At 48.7% G+C, this 22,568-nt stretch overlaps 1 protein-coding gene across 3 annotated transcripts in view; it reads right to left on the minus strand.

The window, feature by feature from the left end:
- The window catches only part of IKZF5 (IKAROS family zinc finger 5), a 60,463-nt gene that overhangs the window by 24,566 nt on the left and 13,329 nt on the right, over positions 1-22,568 (minus strand). For all 3 annotated transcript variants that reach the window (XM_029610588.1, XM_029610587.1, XM_029610586.1), the window contains one exon: positions 20,064-20,246. In XM_029610588.1, coding sequence (XP_029466448.1) covers positions 20,064-20,246 — 183 coding nt within the window. The remainder of the gene's footprint in view (positions 1-20,063; positions 20,247-22,568) is intronic.

A 22,568-nucleotide genomic window follows, 5' to 3' on the forward strand; every position in this document is an offset into this window, starting at 1 on the left:
TTCACCTCAGCACCAGCGATCATCAGGCAGTGTGGTTCGATTATGTGAATAATTGGTAATGGAACCCACGAGGGAGGGTGCGATACTCGATCTGCTGCTCACTAACGGGGATAATGTCTGTGATGTCCGGGGAGGGGTTCACCTCAGCACCAGCGATCATCAGGCAGTGTGGTTCGATTATGTGAATAATTGGTAATGGAACCCACGAGGGAGGGTGCGATACTCGATCTGCTGCTCACTAACGGGGATAATGTCTCTGATGTCCGGGGAGGGGTTCACCTCAGCACCAGCGATCATCAGGCAGTGTGGTTCGATTATGTGAATAATTGGTAATGGAACCCACGAGGGAGGGTGCGATACTCGATCTGCTGCTCACTAACGGGGATAATGTCTGTGATGTCCGGGGAGGGGTTCACCTCAGCACCAGCGATCATCAGGCAGTGTGGTTCGATTATGTGAATAATTGGTAATGGAACCCACGAGGGAGGGTGCGATACTCGATCTGCTGCTCACTAACGGGGATAATGTCTCTGATGTCCAGGGAGGGGTTCACCTCAGCACCAGCGATCATCAGGCAGTGTGGTTCGATTATGTGAATAATTGGTAATGGAACCCACGAGGGAGGGTGCGATACTCGATCTGCTGCTCACTAACGGGGATAATGTCTGTGATGTCCGGGGAGGGGTTCACCTCAGCACCAGCGATCATCAGGCAGTGTGGTTCGATTATGTGAATAATTGGTAATGGAACCCACGAGGGAGGGTGCGATACTCGATCTGCTGCTCACTAACGGGGATAATGTCTGTGATGTCCAGGGAGGGGTTCACCTCAGCACCAGCGATCATCAGGCAGTGTGGTTCGATTATGTGAATAATTGGTAATGGAACCCACGAGGGAGGGTGCGATACTCGATCTGCTGCTCACTAACGGGGATAATGTCTGTGATGTCCGGGGAGGGGTTCACCTCAGCACCAGCGATCATCAGGCAGTGTGGTTCGATTATGTGAATAATTGGTAATGGAACCCACGAGGGAGGGTGCGATACTCGATCTGCTGCTCACTAACGGGGATAATGTCTGTGATGTCCAGGGAGGGGTTCACCTCAGCACCAGCGATCATCAGGCAGTGTGGTTCGATTATGTGAATAATTGGTAATGGAACCCACGAGGGAGGGTGCGATACTCGATCTGCTGCTCACTAACGGGGATAATGTCTCTGATGTCCGGGGAGGGGTTCACCTCAGCACCAGCGATCATCAGGCAGTGTGGTTCGATTATGTGAATAATTGGTAATGGAACCCACGAGGGAGGGTGCGATACTCGATCTGCTGCTCACTAACGGGGATAATGTCTGTGATGTCCAGGGAGGGGTTCACCTCAGCACCAGCGATCATCAGGCAGTGTGGTTCGATTATGTGAATAATTGGTAATGGAACCCACGAGGGAGGGTGCGATACTCGATCTGCTGCTCACTAACGGGGATAATGTCTGTGATGTCCAGGGAGGGGTTCACCTCAGCACCAGCGATCATCAGGCAGTGTGGTTCGATTATGTGAATAATTGGTAATGGAACCCACGAGGGAGGGTGCGATACTCGATCTGCTGCTCACTAACGGGGATAATGTCTGTGATGTCCGGGGAGGGGTTCACCTCAGCACCAGCGATCATCAGGCAGTGTGGTTCGATTATGTGAATAATTGGTAATGGAACCCACGAGGGAGGGTGCGATACTCGATCTGCTGCTCACTAACGGGGATAATGTCTCTGATGTCCGGGGAGGGGTTCACCTCAGCACCAGCGATCAGGCAGTGTGGTTCGACTATGTGAATAAGATTCAGAGAAGTCACATGAAGACCCGAGTTATGGATTTCGAAAATACAGACTTTGTCAAAATGGGGATGTACCTGGAGGAAGAACTAGAAGACTGAGAGAAAATAGGGGAGGTGGAACAACAGTGGGCCAAGTTAAAAGGAGCTATTACACAGGCATCAAGTCAGGGCCTCTGCTCCTGCTTTACAGAAATCGCCTTGCATTTTGGATCTGTGTGTAGGGCGAATCTAGTTATTTTATGTACTCCTCCTAGGATGTGATTTTAATACGTTATTATGCTTACTCTCTACTCTCTTTTCTCTCCCTCAGTTTTTTCTCGCTCCCTGCCCTCTTTTTCCCGCTCCTCGTTCAATGTAACTTTCCTTTCTTTGAGTTAGTTGTAAATCGGCGTGATGTGTTCTACGAATGTCGGTATATTAAAAGTCCACAAATAAACAACATACATGTTACAAAAGTAAACAAGCGTAAGAGGAAAAAGAAACCGATTCTGGTTCTCTGAGGAGGAGGCTGAAAAAATAAAGGCAAAAAGAACAGTGTTCAAGAAGTATAAAGGATCCCAAAAAAGAGAACCCAAGGAAGAATATCTGAAAGAAATCAGGAAAGCAAAAGATCAAGCAGAAGAAAGGATTGACAAAGAGGTAAAGTGAGGAGAAAAAAAACATAGGAAGGATGGGTAATAAACATTTTAAAATAAATACATTTTTCAGATACATCAGAGAAAGACTGGAGGCTCAAACCACTGTCTGGACTGATCCGGGTAGTACAGGGAAACCTCCGTTTGGTGTTCACTGGTTAACAAGACCACGGCTGGGAATCAGGTAGATGCAACCCCATGTGTGGGAAGAGCTGGAGAAACTGAAAGTGGACAAGCCCATGGGGCCTGATGAGGTTCATCCCAGGATACTGAGGGAGCTCAGAGATGAGCTGGGGGCTCCGCTGTGTGACCTGTTCAATAGATCCCTGGAAAGTGGACAAAGCCATGGGGCCTGATGAGGTTCATCCCAGGATACTGAGGGAGCTCAGAGATGAGCTGGGGGCTCCGCTGTGTGACCTGTTCAATAGATCCCTGGAAAGTGGACAAAGCCATGGGGCCTGATTAGGTTCATCCCAGGATACTGAGGGAGCTCAGAGATGTGCTGGTGGCTCCGCTGTGTGACCTGTTCAATAGATCCCTGGAAATGGGAGTGGTGCCGAGTGATTGGAGAAGAGCGGTGGTGGTCCCGCTTCACAAGAGTGGGAGCAGAGAGGAGGCTGGAAACTACAGGCCGGTTACCCTCACCTCGGTGGTGGGAAAAGTAATGGAGACTCTGCTGAAGGAAAGGAGAGTGAACTATCTCCAGTCAGGAGGCTTGCTGGACCCAAGGCAGCATGGATTCATCAGGGGAAGGTCCTGTCACACAAATCCAATTTATTTTTTTTTTTGAGTGATTAGAGAATTCATTTGAGAAAAAGCACTTGATGTGATCTACTTGGATTTCAGCAAAGCTTTTGATAGTCATACATAGGAAGATTGTGAATAACACAAGAAGGTGGGATAGTGGATTACAAACTGGTTGACAGATAGGAGACAGCATGCAATGGTAAATGGAAGCTACTCTGAAGAGATAGCAGTGTTAAGTGGAGCGCTACAGGGATCGGTGTTGGGACTGGTTCTGTTCAATTGCTTTGTAGACGACATTATGGGAGGGACAGAAGGTAAAGTTTGTCTATTTGCAGATGATACTAAGATCTGCAACAGAATGGACATGCCTGATGGGAGTAGAGAATGAAAAGTGATTTAAGAAAGCTTGAAGAATAGTCAAAAATTTGGCAGCTGGGATTCAATGCCAAAGTGCAGAGTCCTGCACATGGGATGCAGTAATCCAAGAGAGCTGTGTGTGATGGGGGTGAACAAACCAAGGAAGGGACCTTGGGGTGATAGTGTCTCATGATGTGAAGACTGCAAAGCAATGTGACAAGGCGAGAGCTAAAGCCAGAAGAATGCTGGGCTGCATGGAGAGGGGAATAACCAGTAAGAGAAAGGAGGTGATGATCCCCTTGTACCGGTCCTTGGTGAGGCCTCACCTGGAGTACTGGGTTCAGTTCTGGAGATCTTATCTCAAAAGGGACAGAGACAGGATGGAGGCGGCCCAGAGAAGGGCGATCCAAATTGTGTGGTGTCAGTATTGGAAGATTTACGAGGAGAGGCTGAAGGATGTGAATGTGCGCACCCTGGAAGAGAGGAGGTACAGGGGAGATAGGACACAGACCTTCAGATACCTGACAGGTATTAACAATGCACAAACGTTGAACCTTTTCCATTGGAAAGAAATCAGTAGAAATAGGGGGCCATAAAATGAAACCAGAACCAACATTAGGAAATATTTCTACATGGAGCAGGTGGTGGATGCCTGGAATGCCCTTCTGGAGGAGGAGGAGAAGACAAAAATTGAATTCTAAGGGGCATGGGGATCCCTAGAGGCTAGAAAGGTGTGACTGGGGTAACTTGCTGACCCTTAACAGCAGGTATGCGGGATTACTATCCCTAACCAATGAGCCTCAGTGCTTTGATGCAACTGCAACACTGATCTCCATTTCAATGGTGGGGAAAAGGGGGAACTGGATTCAGACAACTATCAATGAGGGCCCCAACTTTTATGATCTGGGGAACTGATAAGCATGGGGATGAACGTACACGAGCGGCAGTCACTACCCTTAACATAAGGCATGGGGATGAACCTACACGCAGCGGCAGTCACTGCCCTTAACATAAGGCATGGGGATGAACCTACCCGCAGCGGCAGTCACTACCCGTAACATAAGGCATGGGGATGAACCTACACACAGCGGCAGTCACTACCCTTAACATAAGGCATGGGGATGAACCTACACGCAGCGGCAGTCACTGCCCGTAACATAAGGCATGGGGATGAGCCTACACGCAGCGTCAGTCACTACCCTTAACATAAGGCATGGGGATGAACCTACACGCAGCGGCAGTCACTACCCTTAACATAAGGCATGGGGATGAACCTACACGCAGCGGCAGTCACTGCCCTTAACATAAGGCATGGGGATGAACCTACCCGCAGCGTCAGTCACTACCCTTAACATAAGGCATGGGGATGAACCTACCCGCAGCGGCAGTCACTACCCTTAACATAAGGCATGGGGATGAACCTACCCGCAGCGGCAGTCACTACCCTTAACATAAGGCATGGGGATGAACCTACCCGCAGCGGCAGTCACTGCCCTTAACATAAGGCATGGGGATGAACCTACACGCAGCGGCAGTCACTACCCGTAACATAAGGCATGGGGATGAACCTACACGCAGCGGCAGTCACTGCCCTTAACATAAGGCATGGGGATGAACCTACCCGCAGCGGCAGTCACTACCCGTAACATAAGGCATGGGGATGAACCTACCCGCAGCGGCAGTCACTGCCCTTAACATAAGGCATGGGGATGAACCTACACGCAGCGGCAGTCACTACCCTTAACATAAGGCATGGGGATGAACCTACCCGCAGCGTCAGTCACTGCCCTTAACATAAGGCATGGGGATGAACCTACCCGCAGCGGCAGTCACTGCCCTTAACATAAGGCATGGGGATGAACCTACCCGCAGCGGCAGTCACTGCCCTTAACATAAGGCATGGGGATGAACCTACCCGCAGCGGCAGTTACTGCCCTTAACATAAGGCATGGGGATGAACCTACACGCAGCGGCAGTCACTACCCGTAACATAAGGCATGGGGATGAACCTACCCGCAGCGGCAGTTACTACCCTTAACATAAGGCATGGGGATGAACCTACCCGCAGCGGCAGTCACTACCCGTAACATAAGGCATGGGGATGAGCCTACACGCAGCAGCAGTCACTGCCCGTAACATAAGGCATGTCTTTACTTGATTCCTTTGACACAACTGCAACATCACTCTCCACTTTGATGGTGCGGGGAGGGGGATGGAAAGAGGAATTGGATTCAGACGACAACCAACACAAGCCCTGATGTTTATGGTCTGGGGTACGGATATGCGCACATAAGGGGAAAAGCAGCACTGTCTGGATTTTCAAGGCGGCTCATTACCCAGTAAAAGAGAAACATGGGGGTAGCCTGCACAGCACGGCAGACACTACCATAAGAAGTTTGCTGGGCAGACGGGATGGGCCATTTTGGTCATTACTATGTTACCATGCGTTATAAGCTTGAGGGCATTTGGATTTGCTGTTTTAACATGAAGCATCCACCTCCTTCACAGCAGAATCCTCTAGTGTCAAGCCTGATGCTGTCCAAGTAAGGATTCCCTTTCAGTGCAAGTGCAGATCCAGCCCTGGTGAGAAAACCATGCTCACAAGGAAGCTCAGAGATGCCATCTCCTCAGATGGAAAGGGTGTCCAGTGGGGCAGGAAAAAGATCCTAAGAAGAAAAAGAAAGATTTGGTCTTGCCCTTGATTTGCCCGTATTTACACCGAGAGAAGATTCAAAAGTGAAGCCTTGGCCAATAAGAAAAGAATTCACTATCACAGAACATCCACTCACCTTCTCTGCCCCCTCTGGGAAGATCGGGATCTTAAGACAGACTTTGCCTTCACACAGCTCTCGTAGTGAAGATGACCAGGGCTAGGTTTTCTTCTCTGCATCTTACTGAGAATATTTATTTATATTCCACCTTTCAGACACTTCATTCAGGTGCTGGAGAGATTTCCCTGTGGGCTCACAATCTCTGTTTGCACCTGAGGTGATGGAAGTGACCTGCACAAGGTCACAAGGAGCAGCAGGCATGCCTGAGCTTGGAGATGAGCCCAGACTTTGCAGCAAACGTGACTTCCTCATGGGATGGACCCTGTGACAATGCCCGCACACTGTTTCATAGGTCAGCTCAGGCCCCAAAGCTTCTCAGAAGGTTTCTGACGCTAATCAAGCGACTTGCTCTGGAGAGCTCCAGCAGAAGAATAAGAGTGTAAAAACAGGGAGCGGAAATGAACTATATGAAGGAGAACAAAGACAGTACAAGTGTAACACATAACAAAGGCAGTAACTTATGTCTAAAGAATCCCAAGATACTGCAGCGAGGCCCCACCATGAGGCCAATGCAACAAGGGACACTAAGCCGTGCATGACTTTACTCCAATTTAACTGCACTTACAAGTTAAGGTTTTAGCACTCAAAAAAGGTGTAAATACGTGCACTAAAATTCGCACATCTCCCTGCCAATCCCATGGAAACAAAGGTATTAACTATTACTAATAGCTAAGGATGTTATGTGCAGCATTCAGCAAAGGAAAATGAGTTTCTTACCTGATAATATTCGTTCCTGTAGTACCAAGGATCAGTCCAGACTGCTGGGTTATGCCTCCCTTCCAGCAGCTGGAGTCAGAGAAAAGTTGAAAAGGCACCCCCCTTACATACCGGTGCGCCACCTGCATCCCCTTCAGTATAATTAATATCAAAGCAGAACAATTCCATAACTAATGACTAGATCAAGTAAAGTATCTTGCCTTAGTAAAACAGATTGAGAGTAACATATAGAACAAAAATCTTTTCTGTTTGAACAAGAACAAAAGTAACCATGGCTGAATAACTGTAGAAAGGTTGTCCGTAGAAACATCAATATCTGCGAATATAAGAGAAATATCGACGAGCGGACTCTACTGGATGAAACGAAATCTCGCTGGGCGGGCATCTGGACTGATCCTAGGTACTACAGAAACGAAAATTATCAGGTAAGAAATTAATTTTCCTTTCCCTGTACATACCAGGATCAGTCCAGACTGCTGGGATGTACTCAAGCTGCCCTAAATGGGGTGGGACCCAGAGAGTCCCGCTCGAAGCACACTGCTGCCAAAAGAAGAGACATCCGGAGCTCGGACATCTAAACGATAATGTTTAGCAAAAGTGTGCAACAATTTCCAAGTAGATGCCCTGCATATTTCTTGAGGAGAAACACATTGGCTTTCCGCCCAAGACGCCGCTTGGGATCAGACAGAATAAGCTTTAAGCCCATTCGGTAATGGACATCCGTGACATATGTACACGTGGAAGCAATTGCATCCTTTAGCCAACAGGCAATAGTGGCCTTTGAAGCCTTACTACCCTTCTTCGGACCGCCCCATAACACGAAAAGATGATCAGACAGTTGAAAAGGATTAGTAACTTCCAAGTATTGAAGAAGCACCCGGACATCCAGTTTCCGCATCTCCCGACCCTGCGGTGAATTCTTATCCACGTTTGAAAATGAAAAGGCTGGTAACTCCACAGACTGATTGACATGGAAAGTCGAAACTACCTTCGGAAGAAAGGAAGGCACCGTACAAAGAGAGATGCCCGAATCCGAAATGCATAAGAACGGCTCTCTACATGACAAAGCTTGGAACTCAGAAATACGCCTGGCCGAACAAATAGTTACCAGAAAAATAGTCTTCAGAGTCAAATCCTTTAACGTGGCCCGTTTAAGAAGCTCAAATGGAGCGTTGCAAAGACCGCGGAGTACCAAATTTAAACTCCATGAAGGGCAAACAGCCCGTACTGGTGGGTGCAAATGTTTAGCTCCTCGCAGGAAACTAACCACATCGGGATGACAAGCAATGGAGGACCTGCCAATCTTACCCCATAAACAACCCAAAGCTGATACCTGCACTCTAAGCGAGCTATAGGCTAAACCTTTCTTCAAAACCATCCTGAAGGAAGGTGAGAATGTGAACTATGGTAGCCTTACGCAGGGACACCTTCAAGAGTCAAACACTTTCCACACTCTAACATAGGTAAGAGATGTAGACGTCTTACGAGCCCTCAAAAGAGTAGTAATAACCGCCTCGGGATATCCTTTAATTGTCGCCTCTCTTAAGCCAGACCGCTCGACAAAAGCGATCCACCTGATCGAAATATACCAGACCTTGACGCAGTAGTTTCGGTAGGTGACCTAGACATAAAGGACCGTCCACCTTCAGGTTGATTAGGTCCGCAAACCACGGTAGTCTCGGCCACTCCGGGGCCACAGAATGGCCGGTCCCCGGTGATACTCTATGCGCTGAAGAATCTTGCCCACCAAGGGCCACGGAGGAAACACGTATAGGAGAATGTCTAGGGGCCACATAGAACCAGGGCATCCACTCCTTCTGACCCGGGTTCTCTTCTGCGGCTGAAAAACAGTGTTCGAGCGAGTCGCCATCAGGTCCAGTCGAGGAATTCCCCACCGGCATGTTACTAGCCTCATTGCTTCGTTGGACAGTTCCCATTCTCTGGGATCTAGCCACTGCCTGCTGAGGAAATCCGCCTGAAAGTTGTCCACCCTGGCTATATGTGACGCTGCTATGCGAGACAGGTGATGTTCCACCCAAGCCATCAATTTGGCCGCTTCAGAGGCTACCGGGTGACTCCTGGTGCCCCCCTGACTGTTCATGTAAGCGACGATGGTTGCATTGTCGGAGAGTATCCAAACCGCTCGGTGATGAACAATTGGTAGAAATTGGTAGTGTGCCAACTTGACTGCCCTGGTTTCCAACCAATTTATGGACCACTTTGCTTGGAGCGGTGACCACTGGCCCTGTGTCGATCGGGACTGACAAACCGCTCCCCAACCAGTCAAGCTGGCATCAGTTGTGACTATGATCCATCGAGGAGTTTCCAGGACCACACCCTGAAGCAAATGATGTGGAACAAACCACCATTCGAGGCTGGATCTCGCTGGTTCTAGCAATGGCAAGGGCAGGTGAAACTCCTCCGACTTGGGGTCCCAACGAGACAGAAGAGCCCTCTGTAAGGGCCGTAAATGAGCAAAGGCCCACAGTACCAATTCCAGGGTAGATGCCATAGAACCAAGAACCTGCAAATAATCCCACACCGTTGGCAAAGGTAGATCCAACAGGGTTCTTTTACCTGGGTCATCAACTTTTCCACACAGACCAGTGGTAGGAAAACTTTCCCCACCGCTGTATCAAAGCGCGATCCCAAAAATTCCAGTACTTGCGACGGAACCAGGTGACTTTTGGCAAAGTTGACCACCCATCCTAGGGAGTGTAGGTGATGCAAGACTGCCTGTACCGCTGCCTTGCAAAGCTCCTCCGACTTTGTGCGAATTAACCAGTCGTCCAGGTAGGGATGCACCAATATTCCTTCCCTTCGAAGGCTCGCTGCTACCACCACCATCAGCTTGGTGAACACATGCGGAGCCGTCGCTAGGCCAAAGGGAAGTGTGCAGAACTGGTAATGTTCGCCCAGCACCATGAATCGCAGAAACCTTTGATGATGTTCCTGTATTCCTATGTGAAGATATGCTTCCGCTAAATCCAAAGAAGCCAAAAATTCTCCCTTGTGGACAGCTGCAATTACTGATCTCAAGGTCTCCATACGGAATCTCGGGATTCGCAACTGTAGATTGACCTTCTTCAAATCCAGTATTGGTCGAAACGATCCTTCCTTCTTGGGAACCACGAAGTAAATGGAATAACGACTGGTCCGACGCTTGGCTGCTGGAACTGGGACTATAGCCCCCAGGGCCCGCAGTTGAGATAACGTCTGGTGAATAACCTGTTGCTTCTCCCAAGGACCGCAGGGAGATATCAGAAAACAATCCTGAAGCGGGTGAACAAAATCCAAAGCATAACCGTGATTTATAATGTCTAGGACCCACTGGTCTGAGGTTATCTTGACCCATTCCTCGTAAAATTGGGAGAAACATCCCCCGATCATTAGGATGGAGGAATGGGTCGGCGCCCCTTCATTGGGAAGACTTAGAAGGGGCGAAGGTGTGTGAGGTCCCACTACGCTGAGGTCGCCTGCCAAGAAAGGAATGCGCCCATGTCTGAGACCTGGAAGGAGTCTGCCGTGAAACGAAGGAGGTCCCCCTTCTGGACCGAAAAAGCCGTTAACCCCGAAAGCGTCCCTGGAAGGCCCCTGCAAACCGAGAAGCCTTGGGCTTGTCTTCTGGGAGCTTGTAGACCTTATTGTCTCCCAGGTCCTTAATAAGTTGCTCCAGCTGTTCGCCAAAAACAGAAGCTTACCTTTGAAAGAAAAGGAACCTAACTGAGACTTAGAGGTAGATTCCGCCGCCCAATGGCAGAGCCATAAGAGCCTCCTGGCTGAGACTGCCGAGGACATCGTGCGAGCAGAAGTCCTGAGAAGATCATATAATGTATCAGCCGTGTAAGCGACTGCCAACTCTATGCGGTTCGCCTGTTCAGTCTCATCAGGAGAAAGTTCCTGTGATGTGAGCAATTGTTGAACACAGCGGAGGGTAGCCCTCTGCATAAGGCTGCTGCAGACAGCCGCCCTTACCCCCAAAGCGGAGACTTCAAAAATGCGTTTAAATAAAATCTCCAATTTCCTATCCTGAAGATCCTTAAGGGCAGTCCCCCAGTGACGGGGATCGCAGTGTGTTTGACGACAGCCGTAACCGCTGAATCCACCTGAGGGATCTCAAGGAGATACAAGGTTTCCAGGGGTAACTGGTAGAGCTTTTCCATAGCCCTACTGACCCCTAAGGATGCTTCTGGAAAATTCCATTCATTAGAAACAATTTCAAAAAGTTTCGGATGAAAGGGAAAAGTTGGGGGGGGGGGGGGGGGGAGAACGAAGTCTGGATAAAACCGAATCCCCCGGGGAGGGGTCTAGGGTCGCCGAAGTTAGGGGAACTTCCAGTTCTCGAAGTACATGTGGAATCAGGGGATCCAATTCCTCTTTACTGAATAATCGCAGCTCCTGCGGATCATCTCCCTCCACAGGGGTAGCAGGAGCTGCATCCCTATTCACATCCAGATAGGCCAGGTCCATAAGAGAAAGATCCGCAGGTGCCGAGGGCTGGGAATCTCGGCAACCGTAGCAGGAACAGGGATCCTTGGCCCAGAAATTCCCATGTCCGGAGCTGGAGGCAAAGCTCTGGCTGGTACAGCCCCTGCATCAGTTAGGTCTGCTTCAGCCATTAATAGAATGAACTGAGATGAAAAAGGGGGCCGTTTCTTTAGCGGCCCCCCCGGAGTAAAATTCGAGGGAGGGGCTGTATTAGTGATCCAATCGCGCTGTTTTTCTGGGCTTAATGCCGGTGGGGAGAGAGAAGGATCCACCTCCTCCTCCCAGCACGGCTCTGCATCGGCATCAGATGCATTCAAAATGGCCACCGCCGCGTCCCCGAGCGTGCCCGGCCGAAAACGCTTGGCCGCCGGTGCCTCCGAGGCGCTACGCGGGCGGGAGCTCCTATCTGGCATCTGCTTCCGCGAGGGTCCCTCGCCCCCAGGAAGACAGCGGGAGCAGAGACCCTCGCGGGAGAGCCAGCTCCCCGAGTCCCCACAAGAATGCCCACGCGGCATGAAATGGCGTGAAACTAACACCGCAGACCGGGCGAAAAAATCCACCCTCTCCGGAGGCCCGGGAAACATGGCAGGTGCAAGCGCTGACAGGCACACACTGAAAATGTAATAATACTACCCTGCTGCAATCTTATGTGTCTCCTGGAATCTTTTACATATTTATTTATTTTTTTTCTGTCAAAGCCACCAGAGGAATAAAGCTCTCTGGTTTTAATTACTAGACAGAGACATGACCAGAGGAAAAAAACCTTCTCTGGGGCAAGGTAGCAACCAAAAGAGGAGAAAAGTGACCGGCCCACCAGTAAATGGTCTCCTCCGTCACCGGGCTAGCGGCCAAAGTCTCCGGGTAGAGGGCTTAAGGGCAATGCCCTGCCTGGCCGGCCAAGGCTCCTACCTAATTATTATTATTATTTTTTTTTTTTAAAGAAAAATTGATGTAGTCAGAGGATTCCCCGTAAATAAATCAAACCTGACAAAAAAAGGACAGAGGAACCCTTCCCAATTTGGAGATGATCAGGACGGCAGGTTATGCCTCTCAATCTGCTGGAGTCAGAGAAACACTGAGGGATGGCAGGTGGCACCCCGGGACGTAAGGGGGGGGGCCTTTTCAGCTTTTCTCTGACTCCAGCTGCTGGATTGGGGACATAACCCAGCAGTCTGGACTGATCCTGGTTCGTACAGGGAATGTATTTAGCCGTGTCCTCGAGAATCACTGTGTGGGTATAAATGTATATATTTATGCAGGTTTTAACTCTGCGAACCGCTGAGACCTTGGAGCACGTGGTAACGGAGAAGTGACATCCTGGGGTCCCTCGCTACCTGCATAATTTCAGACAAGTCATGTCCTAGGGGATCCTCATTACCTGCGTGGTTTCAACATGACCAAGACAGAGCTCCTTATCTTTCCCCCGAAGCCCTCTCTCTGTTTCTGTGGATAACACGGTCATCGCCGCGGTCCCATCAGCTCGTAACCTTGAAGTCCTAGTCAACGCCTCTCTCTCCTTCCCTTATGCATATCCAAAACACTGCTAAAACATGTCGTTTCTTTATAACATTGCCAAAGTCCGTCCTTTCCTTTCTGAACACACTACGAGAACCCTATCCTCTCTCTCATCTCCTCCTGCTTACACTATTACACCCTGCTCCTCACAGGTCTCCCAGTGATCCATCTCTCTCCCTGCAATCTGTCCTAAATTCAGCTGCACGACTTATCTTTCACCAAAGTCACTGCACCCATACCAGAACCCTTTCCTCTCTCTCATCTCCTCCTGCTTACACTATTACACCCTGCTCCTCACAGGTCTCCCAGTGATCCATCTCTCTCCCTGCAATCTGTCCTAAATTCAGCTGCATGACTTATCTTTCACCAAAGTCACTGCACCCATACCAGAACCCTTTCCACTCTCTCATCTCCTCCTCTTACACTATTACACCCTGCTCCTCACAGGTCTCCCAGTGATCCATCTCTCTCCCTGCAATCTGTCCTAAATTCAGCTGCATGACTTATCTTTCACCAAAGTCACTGCACCCATACCAGAACCCTTTCCACTCTCTCATCTCCTCCTCTTACACTATTACACCCTGCTCCTCACAGGTCTCCCAGTGATCCATCTCTCTCCCTGCAATCTGTCCTAAATTCAGCTGCATGACTTATCTTTCACCAAAGTCACTGCACCCATACCAGAACCCTTTCCTCTCTCTCATCTCCCCCTCTTACACTATTACACCCTGCTCCTCACAGGTCTCCCAGTGATCCATCTCTCTCCCTGCAATCTGTCCTAAATTCAGCTGCATGACTTATCTTTCACCAAAGTCACTGCACCCATACCAGAACCCTTTCCTCTCTCATCTCCTCCTGCTTACACTATTACATCCTGCTCCTCACAGGTCTCCCAGTGATCCATCTCTCTCCCTGCAATCTGTCCTAAATTCAGCTGCATGACTTATCTTTCACCAAAGTCACTGCACCCATACCAGAACCCTTTCCTCTCTCTCATCTCCTCCTCTTACACTATTACATCCTGCTCCTCACAGGTCTCCCAGTGATCCATCTCTCTCCCTGCAATCTGTCCTAAATTCAGCTGCATGACTTATCTTTCACCAAAGTCACTGCACCCATACCAGAACCCTTTCATCTCTCACATCTCCTCCTGCTTACACTATTACACCCTGCTCCTCACAGGTCTCCCAGTGATCCATCTCTCTCCCTGCAATCTGTCCTAAATTCAGCTGCACGACTTATCTTTCACCAAAGTCACTGCACCCATACCAGAACCCTTTCCTCTCTCTCATCTCCTCCTGCTTACACTATTACACCCTGCTCCTCACAGGTCTCCCAGTGATCCATCTCTCTCCCTGCAATCTGTCCTAAATTCAGCTGCATGACTTATCTTTCACCAAAGTCACTGCACCCATACCAGAACCCTTTCCTCTCTCTCATCTCCTCCTGCTTACACTATTACACCCTGCTCCTCACAGGTCTCCCAGTGATCCATCTCTCTCCCTGCAATCTGTCCTAAATTCAGCTGCATGACTTATCTTTCACCAAAGTCACTGCACCCATACCAGAACCCTTTCCTCTCTCTCATCTCCCCCTCTTACACTATTACACCCTGCTCCTCACAGGTCTCCCAGTGATCCATCTCTCTCCCTGCAATCTGTCCTAAATTCAGCTGCATGACTTATCTTTCACCAAAGTCACTGCACCCATACCAGAACCCTTTCCTCTCTCATCTCCTCCTGCTTACACTATTACATCCTGCTCCTCACAGGTCTCCCAGTGATCCATCTCTCTCCCTGCAATCTGTCCTAAATTCAGCTGCATGACTTATCTTTCACCAAAGTCACTGCACCCATACCAGAACCCTTTCCTCTCTCTCATCTCCTCCTCTTACACTATTACATCCTGCTCCTCACAGGTCTCCCAGTGATCCATCTCTCTCCCTGCAATCTGTCCTAAATTCAGCTGCATGACTTATCTTTCACCAAAGTCACTGCACCCATACCAGAACCCTTTCATCTCTCACATCTCCTCCTGCTTACACTATTACACCCTGCTCCTCACAGGTCTCCCAGTGATCCATCTCTCTCCCTGCAATCTGTCCTAAATTCAGCTGCACGACTTATCTTTCACCAAAGTCACTGCACCCATACCAGAACCCTTTCCTCTCTCTCATCTCCTCCTGCTTACACTATTACACCCTGCTCCTCACAGGTCTCCCAGTGATCCATCTCTCTCCCTGCAATCTGTCCTAAATTCAGCTGCATGACTTATCTTTCACCAAAGTCACTGCACCCATACCAGAACCCTTTCCTCTCTCTCATCTCCTCCTGCTTACACTATTACACCCTGCTCCTCACAGGTCTCCCAGTGATCCATCTCTCTCCCTGCAATCTGTCCTAAATTCAGCTGCATGACTTATCTTTCACCAAAGTCACTGCACCCATACCAGAACCCTTTCCTCTCTCTCATCTCCTCCCTCTTACACTATTACATCCTGCTCCTCACAGGTCTCCCAGTGATCCATCTCTCTCCCTGCAATCTGTCCTAAATTCAGCTGCACGACTTATCTTTCACCAAAGTCACTGCACCCATACCAGAACCCTTTCCTCTCTCTCATCTCCTCCTGCTTACACTATTACACCCTGCTCCTCACAGGTCTCCCAGTGATCCATCTCTCTCCCTGCAATCTGTCCTAAATTCAGCTGCACGACTTATCTTTCACCAAAGTCACTGCACCCATACCAGAACCCTTTCCTCTCTCTCATCTCTTCCTTACACTATTACATCCTGCTCCTCACAGGTCTCCCAGTGATCCATCTCTCTCCCTGCAATCTGTCCTAAATTCAGCTGCATGACTTATCTTTCACCAAAGTCACTGCACCCATACCAGAACCCTTTCCTCTCTCTCATCTCCTCCTGCTTACACTATTACATCCTGCTCCTCACAGGTCTCCCAGTGATCCATCTCTCTCCCTGCAATCTGTCCTAAATTCAGCTGCATGACTTATCTTTCACCAAAGTCACTGCACCCATACCAGAACCCTTTCCTCTCTCTCATCTCCTCCCTCTTACACTATTACATCCTGCTCCTCACAGGTCTCCCAGTGATCCATCTCTCTCCCTGCAATCTCTCCTAAATTCAGCTGCATGACTTATCTTTCACCAAAGTCACTGCACCCATACCAGAACCCTTTCCTCTCTCTCATCTCCTCCCTCTTACACTATTACACCCTGCTCCTCACAGGTCTCCCAGTGATCCATCTCTCTCCCTGCAATCTGTCCTAAATTCAGCTGCATGACTTATCTTTCACCAGAGTCACTGCACCCATACCAGAACCCTTTCATCTCTCACATCTCCTCCTGCTTACACTATTACACCCTGCTCCTCACAGGTCTCCCAGTGATCCATCTCTCTCCCTGCAATCTGTCCTAAATTCAGCTGCATGACTTATCTTTCACCAAAGTCACTGCACCCATACCAGAACCCTTTCCTCTCTCTCATCTCCTCCTCTTACACTATTACACCCTGCTCCTCACAGGTCTCCCAGTGATCCATCTCTCTCCCTGCAATCTGTCCTAAATTCAGCTGCATGACTTATCTTTCACCAAAGTCACTGCACCCATACCAGAACCCTTTCCTCTCTCTCATCTCCTCCTGCTTACACTATACACCCTGCTCCTCACAGGTCTCCCAGTGATCCATCTCTCTCCCTGCAATCTGTCCTAAATTCAGCTGCATGACTTATCTTTCACCAAAGTCACTGCACCCATACCAGAACCCTTTCCTCTCTCTCATCTCCTCCTGCTTACACTATTACATCCTGCTCCTCACAGGTCTCCCAGTGATCCATCTCTCTCCCTGCAATCTGTCCTAAATTCAGCTGCATGACTTATCTTTCACCAAAGTCACTGCACCCATACCAGAACCCTTTCCTCTCTCTCATCTCCTCCTGCTTACACTATTACATCCTGCTCCTCACAGGTCTCCCAGTGATCCATCTCTCTCCCTGCAATCTGTCCTAAATTCAGCTGCATGACTTATCTTTCACCAAAGTCACTGCACCCATACCAGAACCCTTTCCTCTCTCTCATCTCCTCCCTCTTACACTATTACACCCTGCTCCTCACAGGTCTCCCAGTGATCCATCTCTCTCCCTGCAATCTGTCCTAAATTCAGCTGCATGACTTATCTTTCACCAGAGTCACTGCACCCATACCAGAACCCTTTCATCTCTCACATCTCCTCCTGCTTACACTATTACACCCTGCTCCTCACAGGTCTCCCAGTGATCCATCTCTCTCCCTGCAATCTGTCCTAAATTCAGCTGCATGACTTATCTTTCACCAAAGTCACTGCACCCATACCAGAACCCTTTCCTCTCTCTCATCTCCTCCTCTTACACTATTACACCCTGCTCCTCACAGGTCTCCCAGTGATCCATCTCTCTCCCTGCAATCTGTCCTAAATTCAGCTGCATGACTTATCTTTCACCAAAGTCACTGCACCCATACCAGAACCCTTTCCTCTCTCTCATCTCCTCCTGCTTACACTATACACCCTGCTCCTCACAGGTCTCCCAGTGATCCATCTCTCTCCCTGCAATCTGTCCTAAATTCAGCTGCACGACTTATCTTTCACCAAAGTCACTGCACCCATACCAGAACCCTTTCCTCTCTCTCATCTCCTCCTGCTTACACTATTACATCCTGCTCCTCACAGGTCTCCCAGTGATCCATCTCTCTCCCTGCAATCTGTCCTAAATTCAGCCGCATGACTTATCTTTCACCAAAGTCACTGCACCCATACCAGAACCCTTTCCTCTCTCTCATCTCCTCCTCTTACACTATTACATCCTGCTCCTCACAGGTCTCCCAGTGATCCATCTCTCTCCCTGCAATCTGTCCTAAATTCAGCTGCATGACTTATCTTTCACCAAAGTCACTGCACCCATACCAGAACCCTTTCCTCTCTCTCATCTCCTCCTGCTTACACTATTACACCCTGCTCCTCACAGGTCTCCCAGTGATCCATCTCTCTCCCTGCAATCTGTCCTAAATTCAGCTGCACGACTTATCTTTCACCAAAGTCACTGCACCCATACCAGAACCCTTTCCTCTCTCTCATCTCCTCCTCTTACACTATTACACCCTGCTCCTCACAGGTCTCCCAGTGATCCATCTCTCTCCCTGCAATCTGTCCTAAATTCAGCTGCATGACTTATCTTTCACCAAAGTCACTGCACCCATACCAGAACCCTTTCCACTCTCTCATCTCCTCCTCTTACACTATTACACCCTGCTCCTCACAGGTCTCCCAGTGATCCATCTCTCTCCCTGCAATCTGTCCTAAATTCAGCTGCATGACTTATCTTTCACCAAAGTCACTACACCCATACCAGAACCCTTTCCTCTCTCTCATCTCCTCCTCTTACACTATTACATCCTGCTCCTCACAGGTCTCCCAGTGATCCATCTCTCACCCTGCAATCTGTCCTAAATTCAGCTGCACGACTTATCTTTCACCAAAGTCACTATGCTCACATATCCACTCTTCTGAAGTCTCTGCATTGGCTCCCTATCTGCTCCTGCATACAGTTCAATCTCCTCTTTCTCACCTGCAAGAGCCTTCACTCTGCAGCTCCTCACTACCTCTCCTCTCTTATTTCTCTCTAACCCCTCCTCATGCACTCCCTCATCAGACAAGTCACTCCTATCTGTGCCCTTCTCCTCTACCACCAATTCCAGACTCCCTGCTTTCCACCTGGATGCGCCGTGTGCTTGGAATAGACTTCCTGAGCTGGTGCATCACGCTCCCTCTCTTGCCATGTTTAAATCCCATCTAAACACCCACCTTTTTGAAACTGCTTTTAAATCTTATCCCCGATTGTCTGCTTTTAGTCTTGACTAACTTTCTTTTAACAAGTCTCTTGTCCTGTATGTCCGTCTTATTAGATTGTAAGCTCTATTGAGCAGGGACTGTCTTTCTGTATGTTTGACAGCGCTGCGTATGTCGCTCAGCATCATAGAAACGTTAAGTAGTAGTAGCGGTACGAGCCAAGTCTTAGGAGACCCTGCCTACCTGCGTGGATTCAGAAGAGCCAAGTCCTAGGGGATCCTCAGGCGAGCCACGTCCCGGAGGACCCTCGCTACCTGCGTGGATTTCAGAAGAGCCACGTCCCGGAGGACCCTCACTACCTGCGTGGATTCAGAAGAGCCACGTCCCGGGGGACCCTCGCTACCTGCGTGGATTCAGAAGAGCCACGTCCCGGAGGACCCTCGCTACCTGCGTGGATTCAGAAGAGCCACGTCCCGGAGGACCCTCGCTACCTGCGTGGATTTCAGAAGAGCCACGTCCCGGAGGACCCTCGCTACCTGCGTAGATTTCAGAAGAGCCACGTCCCGGAGGACCCTCGCTACCTGCGTGGATTTCAGAAGAGCCACGTCCCGGAGGACCCTCGCTACCTGCGTGGATTTCAGAAGAGCCAAGTCCCAGGGGACCCTCGCTACCTGAGTGGATTTCAGAAGACCACGTCCCAGAGGACCCTCACTACCTGCATGATTTCAGACGAGCCAAGTCCTGAGGGACCCTCGCTGCCTGTGTGGATTCAAATGGGTGATATTTCATTTATTTATTTAGAATTTTTATATACCGACATTCTTGATAGAAATATCAAGAATGTCGGTATATTCATAGGATATTCTCTTACCTGTACAGGTTTGGATCAGTAATATTCCATACAAGTACTCTAGACTAGTATAAGATTTGCTTTGATTATACTGTGGGATTTTAATTTATTTACAATTTCTTATACTTCAACCATTCTGTTGTATTTCATGTTCTATTAAAATCCACTTTGACCACTTGTTTGGATAAATGGAATATAAAAACCTTTCCTTCCTGCATGGCTGCAGATTATTGATATCCTATAGAATATTCCTTACCTGTGTGGATTCGGATATGCTCAATGAGACGAGCTGTTCCTTTGCTGGCATAGCTGCAGTAGCGACATTTCAACTTTCCATCAAATGTCCTCTCAAAGCCATCCACTAATATTCCAGCGCTTTCATCCAGGGAAACCTCAACAGAAGGATGATCCAGGCCATTCTGAGCACTGTCTGTCCCAGCTGTTAGAATAAAGATAAGTTTCAGATTAATCAGCAGTGGCATACAATGAAGGTTATCCACAGGTTAATTAAGAACATAGGGTAACCTGACTTGTCACGGCATAACTTAAAACTCTCCGTACATCAGCAGTGTTATAGACATAGAAACAGAGAAATGACGGCAGAAGAAGACCAGTCTGCCCAGCAAGCTTTCGCACTTTTTTTTTTCTCTCTCATGCTTATCTGTTACTCTTGGCTCTTAGTAACCTTTTTTATTCTATTTCCCTTCCACCCCCACCTATAATATAGAGAGCAGTGTTGGAACTGCATCTAAGTGAAATATCTTAATTAGTTAGGGGTAGTAACCGCTGCAATAAGCAAGCTACACCCATGCTTATCTGTTTATCCAGACTATGTAATTCAGTCCTTGTTGGCTGTTGCCCGAATATAGATCCACGTTTCTTCATTCCCCCTGCCGTTCAAGCAGAGGGCTCTGCTGGATGTGCGTGAAGTATCGGTCTTTCCCCCCTGCCATTGAAGCAGAGAGTTATGCTGGATATGCATTGAAAGTGAAGTATCAGGCTTATTTGGTTTGGGGTAGTAACCGTCGTAACAAGCCAGCTACTCCCCGCTTTTTTGTGAATGCAAATCCTTTTTTCCACATTTCCTCTTGCCGTTGAAGCTTAGAGCAATGTTGGAGTTGCATTAACCGTGTGTATGTTTATTGAATAAGGGTATTACCTCCAGGTAGTAGCCATCATTCCCGCGAGCCACCCACTCTTCATTCACATCCTCTAGACTTTATGGATCCACAGTGTTTATCCCACGCCCCTTTGAAGTCCTTTACAGTTTTGGTCTTCACCATTTCCTCCGGAAGTGGTGACTGAATGAAGCTACTGTAGAGTTTAGTCCAGACCACCTATAAAGCAGTTGTACCAAATAAGATGGAGAGCAATAGTCAAAAAGCATTCAGAGCTATTTAGCTGCAAAAGCATAGTTTATGCAGCTAAGTGGCAACCACTGAATATGCGCCCTTGTTCAGCAGCATTCACTTATGCAGCTAAAATATTAGCCACATAAGTTGTCGGCATTCTGTCGGCGGATCAGGGTGCAGGGAGTTAGCTGTATAAAGTTATGCAACTAACTACTAATATTCAGTCTTAGCTGCATAGAGCAGGTTGAAACTTAGCCAGCTATAACTTGTATGTCTTAGCCGAGCTGTTGAATATACCTTATAACTTAGCCAGATACGTTATATCCAGCTAAGTTACGGAACGGTCAACTATGAATACTAACCTCGTGATTTTGAGCAAAGATGGACTCTACAGAACTGTGTGGGCCAAAGAAAAGGACATTGTCTGAAAATGGCTGACACATCTAAGGCATTAATTTGAAGATGCAAATGGCCTCGATGAACATTGTATCCCTTTAAGCAACACATTCTGTGTCTGCTGTCAGGCAGTGGTATACCCAAGAGTGGGCCATGGCCCACCCAATGAGGCCTGTTGGAGTAATGCCGTCGCGGGATCCCATCCCTGTGACGGTGAACAAAGGGACATCGGAAAAAAGCAAGGCCGTTGCAGGATCCCATGGCAATTATATCATTTTTTAGATGTGGCGACCAGAATTGCACACAGCACTTGGGTAATTGCCAGGTTCTTATGGTCTGGATTGGCCACTGTTGGAAACAGGATGCTGGGCTTGATGGACCCTCGGTCTGACCCAGCATGGCATGTTCTTATGTTCTTGAATTTCATTACTCTTTGTGTCTCTACCACCTCCATAGGATCTACCATGCATCCATGCATCTACCGCTTCAGTGAAGAAATGTTTTCTGTTACTCCTCTTATGCTGTTCAAGAAGTTCCTTTCTACTAAAAAAAAAAAAGTTTGCCTCCGAGTTCCCATCGAGGGCCTACCAGGCCGAAACCGTTGGTTTGATCGAAATCAGGACTGCCCCGCAGAGGAAGCTTTCCTATCTTTGGGCTTGTCGTCTGGCAGCCGATGCTTCACGAGCTCCCCTAGGTCTTCATTATACAGGAACTTTCCCTTGAACAGTAAAGCTCCCAAACGAGACTTAGACCACACATCTGCAGACTAATTCCTTCACCAACGGAGATTCTCGAAGAAGTTCTAATGAGGTCACACAGGGCATCCACCTGCTTAGCCTCCGATGGAGATAGTGACCTCATGGCCGGTTACTGCTAAACCCAGCACAAACTGGCCCTCTGCATGAAGCTACTGCACACAGCAGCACAAATGCCAAGCGCAGACTCCTCAAATATCTTCTGGACATGAATTTTCAACTTCCTGTCTTGCAAGTCCTTCAGCGCCGCTGAAGCAG

Source organism: Rhinatrema bivittatum, chromosome 7, assembly GCF_901001135.1.
Source record: "Rhinatrema bivittatum chromosome 7, aRhiBiv1.1, whole genome shotgun sequence".
NCBI lineage: Eukaryota > Metazoa > Chordata > Amphibia > Gymnophiona > Rhinatrematidae > Rhinatrema > Rhinatrema bivittatum.